This window comes from Nannospalax galili, unplaced genomic scaffold (assembly GCF_000622305.1).
Source record: "Nannospalax galili isolate Female #2095 unplaced genomic scaffold, S.galili_v1.0 scaffold566, whole genome shotgun sequence".
Classification (NCBI taxonomy): Eukaryota; Metazoa; Chordata; class Mammalia; order Rodentia; family Spalacidae; genus Nannospalax; species Nannospalax galili.
Genome location: NW_008355811.1, coordinates 2,809,816 through 2,818,161, shown reverse-complemented (window position 1 = coordinate 2,818,161; position 8,346 = coordinate 2,809,816). Strand labels below are relative to the sequence as shown.

The window sequence follows — 8,346 nt, the reverse complement described above, 5'->3', positions numbered from 1 at the left end:
GGTATCCTTACACACAGCAGGTAGAATTGTAAATTAGTTAAACCTTCCAGAAGGCAATTATTCAACCATTGCAAAAAAGTATTGTAAAATTATATATCCTCTGACTCATATCCTTGAATTAAAATTTATTTCTAAACGTTTGCCTGAAGGGATCAATGAGAGATATGTGCAAAGATTTCTGTATAAAAACATGAATCACTATATATTATAAGTATAATATAGTTTTGTAATAAAAATGTCTATGTTTGGGTGACGGTGTTACTGAGTTGTGCTAAGAAGGTTTTGGACTCATGTTTTATTTGCTGTCTTTTCCTTCACACTTATTTCCAGTGTAGAGGAAGGTCTGACCAGCTATACAAGGCTATGCTCCAAAATGGCTCTTCTGTCCGCTTTCCCATTGCTGTGACAGTCCACGGGGTGGTCACATCAGAAGCATCCTTTCCCCCATGGGAGTTCCTTCTTTCTTTCACTGTCGTGTATGTCTACCTAAGCACACAGCTTCTGGGAAAAAAACTTCACTTTGCCCAGTCTCCCTTGCACCTAGATATGGCCACATGGCTGAATTTTGGCCAATGAGACAGGAAGGAAATGGGGCACTCAGCAAAACATCACAGCCAGCCCTGGGCCCTTCCTACAGGATACAAGGCGCACATGGCGGCTGTATCTTTATTTAGATTTATTTTTAATTGTATGCATGCATGTGTATCTGTGTGTGGTTATGTACACAAGAGTATAGGTGTTTATGGTGGCCAGGGACAATGGATCCCCTGGAGTTGGAGTTACAGACAGTTCTAAGACACCCATCATAGGTGCTGGGAACAAAACTCTGGTCTTCTTAGGGTATAGTATATGCTCTTAACCACGGATCTATTTCTCCAGCCCTAATATGGCGATGTATTTGGAGTCAAAGGGATGATGACGACAACATGTTCAGGACCACGGGAGGCAACATCCAAGCTCCCGAATCACCAAATAAAGTCCCACACTGGGCACACTAAGAGAGGAACGTTAGAGCCAACGCCAAGCCCACCAGACCAGTGTTACAGATCTTATGTATAGCAGGCACAGGGCAGGCTGGAATTCTCTGTTTCCTCTTTGCCCCCAAATTCATTCTATACATATAGCCAGAGCACTTTTCTGAAAATAAAAGTGAGTCCAAGTGGCCCAATTTGATGCCCTGTGTGGTTTCCAGCTGCATAAGATCCCAGTCCTTCTGAACTCAGCCCTGGGCATCCCTTCTGTTATTCTACCAAATATCCCTCAGTGCCTATAAAAATTAGCAAAATCAAAGACATTTCATGAAGGTAACCCCCCTACGCACAAACAAAATATTATTCTACCAACCAACAAAGCTCTAGAAACAACCTAGATACAAGACATAGTGAGTCAGAGTTCAGAATTCACTCCTGGGCTCAGAGGCGGCCACTCGGGGAGACTGCTAGGAACTCATTAGCCCCAAAGCATTTGAATCTAATTCATCTAATACAGTTCAAGGATCAATGACATCTGAACACACAAGCTTCATGTGGAGTGTCATTTGTACTTTGCTGTGGATAACAGAGTGATCACAATTATAGCTAATGTTTCTTACATGCTTCAGGTTGCAGTCCTTCTAAGGCTCCTTCAGTTTGAGTTTGTTTGTTTATTTATTTAGTTTGTTAGTTAATTTATTCAATTTTTGCAACATGGCTTTGCACATACTAGGCAAGCACTCTACCACTAAGCTACATCCTTAATTCCAGCTACTATTTTATTCTTACAACTGGTGACTGTTATTTTTATCTACCCTCTATAGATAACATAGATAAAGCCCATGTAATGTATGGTCTCATAGTAGTGACCAAAAGTTGGGTTTATCATCTTCCTTTATAGGAGGCTTACCAAGACCATGGAGAGCTCAGACCCTCAACACCAAGATAAGCCACCTTCCTCAGTCTTGATTTCCTCTTGTGAAGATGAAGGATTTGTTACAGGTACAGCCCATCCATCACCTTGCAAAACATGTTCTCTTCTTTCCTTGTAACAGTGTTTATGTCATCATAATATTGAAAAACAGATTTCTCATGCTTCCTTATAGCTCACTGTGACCATGTGCACATTTGAACCAAGTGCTCTACATAGTTGCCTGTATTTGAAATCCTTAGTCTATGTTATATGATAAACATTCAGCATATCATCCATAACATTCATATAAAGTAGACCTATTGGTACCACCTAGATTTCATTTTCTAAGTGCAGTCTGAAGAATATTACTTAGAATACATAGAGTCTGCTATCCACAGTCAGTTTCAAGCCCCAGTTTTGTCCCCATCTGGTCTTTACTCTCTGACACCTTACCTTCCCCAAGCTAGGACCACAGAATGGAACCCATTCCCAGTTCCCAGAGTTCTCTCTTACCATGGCCAATGGGATGAGTCTAATCAAATCCTTCTGGCTCACATAGATCTTGGACACCCCCAAGTCGGATGTGATCTCTCCTGGGTATTCAACTTGCCACGTAACGAGCTGTGTGGTGGGTGGGTCACTGGGTCCTTCGATCTCAATGTCAATCTGCATGACTTCATAGGAGGCACCATCCGCACTGTGGAGGAGCAGAGGAGAGCAGTAGTGAGGGATTGAGGGGCAATGTGTCTGTGTGAATTTTTACCTGTACCTGTGTTCATGTATTCCCAGTCACAAGCAATTTCAAACACCATCTGAGTGCTTGGCAGCCCTTTTCAGGGCTCAGACACTCAAAGGTCCAAGCTCCCTCTTCTTTTGAGGTGCTGAGAGTAATTATTGCTGAAAGTTGCTACATTCCCTAAGTGCTCTCCTCCCACCATTCACCCAGGAGGGCTCTTGCCCTCACTTTCAGACACCTCCATACTGTGTTGGCATTTTCAAAGCCGCAGCTAGTAAAATGCACATAATGTTAAGGATGTCTGAGGGTGGCATGGCATTGTGTTCTAGTGGTGGTGAGATGGCATTGCAGGGAAACAGAAGAGAGACATGGGCAAGAGCTCAGGGCCCAGGGATAGGGCTCAGAGCTGATAGGCAAGGAGAAATGGCCAGGCGCCACCTGGAGACAGAAGTCACTGACATAGACACTGGTGTCTATGCATCTCAGTTCCTATAGGTGCGACTCTGAAATAGGTCCAAGTTAGATTACCAGGATTATTTTAGCAGACTGGACCCTATCATTTGCTAGTTTAATTAACTGACTACATTCTGTCTCTTTAGAGTCTGCTTTTTAGAATAATGTCTGCTTTTCCCTGTGACAGGTAAAAAAGAAAATGGTTTCATGCCAGCCAGTCCCAAGGAGGAAATGAAGAAAGCTGTAGGTGAGAACTCACAGAGTGGCTGGTGAGGGTTTTTTTTTTTTTTAAAGAAGCACCACTGAGCATTCTGAATGCTCAAGTTTCACATCTTCACAGAATATCTTTGAACTCTGAAGTTTAGTAGTATTTACTGTGCTATTTTATAAGGTACAAATTTATGGAAGCGTGCTGGTTACAACGTTTATCCGTGAAATGTCTCACTAAGAAGCTCAGAGAGAGCTGTTGTGAACAAATGAGGTTAAGATGGCTGATTAACAGTAGCCTTTCTACACACCGATAACAAGCAATCAGAGAACGAGTACAGAGAAACCCTCCCATTCACAATAGCCTCAAAAAATATCTTAGAAAAAACCTGTCCAAAGACATCAAAGATCTTCACAATGAAAATGTAATCTTTAAAGAAAGAGATTGAGGAAGACACCAAGAGATGAATGAACCTCCCATGCTCATGAATTGGAAGAACTGATATTGTGAAAATGATCATCCTGCCAAAAGCAATATATACCTTCAATGCAATCCCAATCAAAATCCCCATGAGATACTTCACAGAATTAGAAAAAAAATCCTAAAATTCATATGGAAGCACAAAAGACCTTGCTTAGCTAAAGCAACCCTGAGCACAGAGAGCAATGCTGGGGGCATTACTATATCAGATCTCAAACTATATTGTGGAGCTATAGTCATAAAAACAGCATGATGCTGGCACAAAAATAGGCACACAGATCAATGGAACACAATTTAAGACCCAAACATGAGTACACCCAATTTTAGCTACCTGAAAGATGACAAAAACACAATGGAGGAAAGGTTGCATCTTCAACAAATGGTGCTGGAAAAATTGGATATCCACCTATAGAAGACTGAAACTAGATCCTTATATTTCACCTTGCACAAAAGTCAACTCCAAATGGATCAAAGACCTCAATGTGAAACTGGAAACTCTGAAACTGTCAGAAGAAAACATTGACAGTTACCTACAAGATATAGGTGTAGGAAAGGACTTTCTAAATCAGACATCAGTTGCTCAGGAATTAAGGTCAACAATCAACAAATGGGATCTCATTAAACTAAAATGCTTCTATGCAGCAAAAGAAACAATCAAAAAGAGAAAACCCATAGAGTAGGAAAAAAATCTTCACCAGTTACACGTCTTACAGAGGCTTAACATCCAGAATACATAATGAACTCAAAAAACAAAAAACAATCAAGGAAACAAATGACCTAATTAAAAGATGGACTAAAGATCTAAACAGAGAGTTCTCAAAAGAAGAAATAAAGATGGCTAAGAAACATCTTATAAATTGTTCATCATGGTTAATAATTAGGGAAATGTAAATTAAAATCACTTTAAGATTTTATTTTACCCCAGTCAGACTGGTTAAGATCAAAAGAGCAAATGATACCAAATGCGGGCAAGGATGTGGAGAAAGGGGAACACTCATTCACTGCTGGTGGGATTGCAAACTCATGTAACTCCTATTGAAAGCAGTATGGAGAATTCTAAAAAAAAAAAACAAAAATGAGCCTGCCATATGACACAGTTATACCAATGCTTGCATATACCCAAAGGACTGACTTGCCTATTGTAGAGATACTTGTACAACCATGTTTTTTGCTGCTCTTTTCATAATAGCTAAGAGATGGAAGCAACCTAAGTGTTCCTCAACTGACAGATGAATGGTTGACAAAAACATGGTACATTCAAACAATGGAGATCTACTCAGAAGTAAAGAAAGATGAAATAATGAAATTTGCAGGTAAATGCACCAAAACCTTATATGTGAGTATATATCCTGATGTAACTGCAGGAACCAGGGAAATGGAAAGTAACCAGGGAGGTAAAGGGAAAAAAGGAACCTGAGAGAGAAAAATAGTAGGAGACCATCATACTAAGGGAGAAATGTATAAAATGGGGGTAGGGGTAGGGTTAGAGGGAGGAGGGCTATACAAGGAGCTATAGGGATGAAGGCGAAGAAGGAGTGTAAGAAAGATGGGACCATATCAGACAATTATCAGGGGAGAAATGGGGAAAATGGGGACACTTGAAATGGAGAGGGTGAGGATGGAGGGTCAGATGGAGAGAGAGAGAGAGAGAGAGAGAGAGAGAGAGAGAGAGAGAGAGAGAATAAATAAAGCCTAGCTAGTATGAAAAGACAGAGGGAATCATATTAGTCCAAAAACATACTGAAAAATTACACATGCAATATCTCTACATGGTCTATGTGTATAGCTGAAGGCTATAGAACAAGAAACAGGGCCAGACAGGAGATACCTTCCTTTGAGTTGTTGGCCAGGGTAGTCTAAGAGACTCCCAAAATTACACAGGATATTGCCACAATCCTTGACTGCCTCCCGGAACTTGAAGATAAGACCCTGTTGCTGAAGACAAGACATACTTTGGACACAGGATTTGGAGCAATAGAATTGGAACTTACCTGGAAACCGCCTCCCCTGAAGGCTGACTCTCATAGCTTTGGAGAGCACTATGAAAGCTAGTAAGGGAGAAAATGGTTCAACCCCAGCTTTAAGGACTAAAAGCCACATTAATGACCAGCACTAGCACAGAAAATGACATCCCTATACAAACGTAATTTCTTACTTTGTGAAAAAGATGAATCCTTAAATTTACACACAAATATCCCAGTCACCACCCATTAAAGAAGCTTCTTTTTCAACAGATATTATTACAGAGTTCCATAACTGGTCACACACAGAGATTGTCTTTGAACCGCCCAAGTCTAAGTGGAACATCTACGATGCAAACTCTACATCTAAGGCTCGTGGAACATAGAACAAGAGATGAAGAGAACAGTAATGCACCTTTCAATTCTCATTAATGAAGCTCCCTCATGCAACAGAGGGCCAGGAACAGAAAAGTTCACAAACGGCTGAAACATAGAGAATAAGAGTCTAAAAAGTGTGGATCCTTGAACAGGTCTCTTATATTAAAATCCACACACCCAGGGTTCAGGGACCATTGCAGAGGAAGGAGGGGAAAACTGTAAGAGCCAGGGAGTGTATGGCATACCAAAGAACTGGGCTCAGCTCAGGCCACCTGCCATAAGGAATGGGGAAAGGGCTTCCAGTGCAGTCGGGTGTGGCAATGACAACCTGCTGAGAGATGATCTGCCCAGAGACAGACTGCCATTGGATATCATAGGATGGTGTGGGAAACCATGATTAGCTAGCCAACCCCTTCTAACCCCAAATGCTTCGCAGAATAAATGAGTCTGCAGCAGCTTGCCCTCTGCTTGCTTTCACCCAACTCCCGGTGTCTGTGTCATGACTCCGTGCCTCTCACCCCCATATCAGCAGGGACCCTGTGTCCCCCTCTGGTTGGCTCTGGGGGAGGACAGTAACAAGGGAGGAGGTGCATGACCATAGGGAAATAGAGCCTTACGGGCTCCTGGAACTCTTCTCATGTGAACCTACAGCAATGCTGTCAGCATGCATAAGACCTGTGGAAACTCAAGCAGACAAAACCCAGCACAGAACTATGGAAATGGACAGCAGGCCACAAACTTACTCAAAGAATTATTGGCAGCTAATTAATGCTGGGTGAGGAAGAGCTGATCTTTTAAAGGGAGGCTCTAGACTGCTACTCAAAAGTGCCACTCACATTTTGGGTGGCTTTTCCCACATCTATGAAGTCAATTAAAATAATTCCTCAATTGAGGCTCTAGATAGGCTGAGTAGACCTCAGTGGATGAACTTGCATTGAGGGACATCTGGGGACACTAACTTGACACAATAAGCCTTAACACATATAACAAAATGTATGAATTCCACTGGGTGGGCTATGGAAGGATGCCAATGGGAAAGGGGGTATAAAGGCGATTAAGAAAGCATGAGATAGCAGTGCACTATGGGCGATAGCAGTACACTATAGCAACCACCCCGTAAACTCACAACTTCATAAACCAAAAATTAAAGATATTGAACTAGCTGGAATGTCAAAAATATTTCATACTATTACTTTTAAAAGGAGTCAATGACTGTGATTGTTGGTTTTAATGTCAACTTAGCACAAATTAGAGTCACCTGAGTAGAGAACCTCAGTTGAGGAATTATTTTAATTGACTTCATTGATGTGGGAAGATCCACCCAAAACGTGAGTGGCACTTTTGAGTAGCAGTCCAGATAAAAATCTTTTGCTTGTGCAGCCTCTCCTCTCACAACTGAGTTAGCTGCTGCTGCTGGCTCCTTTGCTGACATCAGAGATAAATAAATAACCTAATGATGCATCTCAATTCTCTAGAAAAAAGAGGAATTCAAACACAAATGCAAATGATGGCAAGAAATAGTGAAGATTATGGAATAAATTAATGAAATAGGTACCAAAAAACCCACAATAAATGGAATCAATCCAATGAAGAGTTTGTACCTTGAAAAGATTAACAAGATGACTACTCGTTAAACTAATCAAAGGAAAGGAAAAAAAAGATTTAAACTAATAAAATCAGAGATGAAACTGAAGTTGTTACAACAGACTCCAAAGAAATCCAGAAGATCATTAGGGGGCATCTTGAAAACTTATAGTTCTCAAAGATTTTGGAAAGCCTAGAAGAAATGGGTATATTTCCAGATTCATATGATCTATGAAAATTAAATCCAGAAGATACAAACAACTTAAACAAACTGTTAAAAAGCAAGGAGATTTTTTTAAGGGAGGGGGAGGGAAGGGTATACACGGAACCTAGGGGATAAAGAGAAAGAAGGAGCTCAAGAGAGGTAGGACCATAGGAGAAGGGTATTAGTAAGGGAGAAAGGGGGGAAATGGGGGCACCTTAAGTGGGAAAACCATGATGGAGGGGTGAGACAATGCGAGAGATAAACATTGCCTAGCTAGTTTTGAAAAACAGAGAGAACCATATTACTCCTACACCCTTCTGACAAATTATACATAGAAGATCAAGAAATATATGTCTAGGTAAGGTTTATCTGAGAACAATTGGTCTTTGCCAAAGATTTAGCTACATGGCACACAGTAATTAAAAATACCAGACTGGTGGAACTAACCTTGGCTGTT

The 8,346-nt window shown here is 41.0% G+C and overlaps 1 protein-coding gene across 1 annotated transcript in view; it reads right to left on the bottom strand.

Moving 5' to 3' along the window:
• Tmem132d (transmembrane protein 132D) overlaps positions 1-8,346 on the bottom strand; it is a 767,785-nt gene that overhangs the window by 235,179 nt on the left and 524,260 nt on the right. Inside the window, exon 4 of the mRNA XM_008853784.2 lies at positions 2,398-2,581. Within this exon, the coding sequence (XP_008852006.1) occupies positions 2,398-2,581 (184 nt within the window). The remainder of the gene's footprint in view (positions 1-2,397; positions 2,582-8,346) is intronic.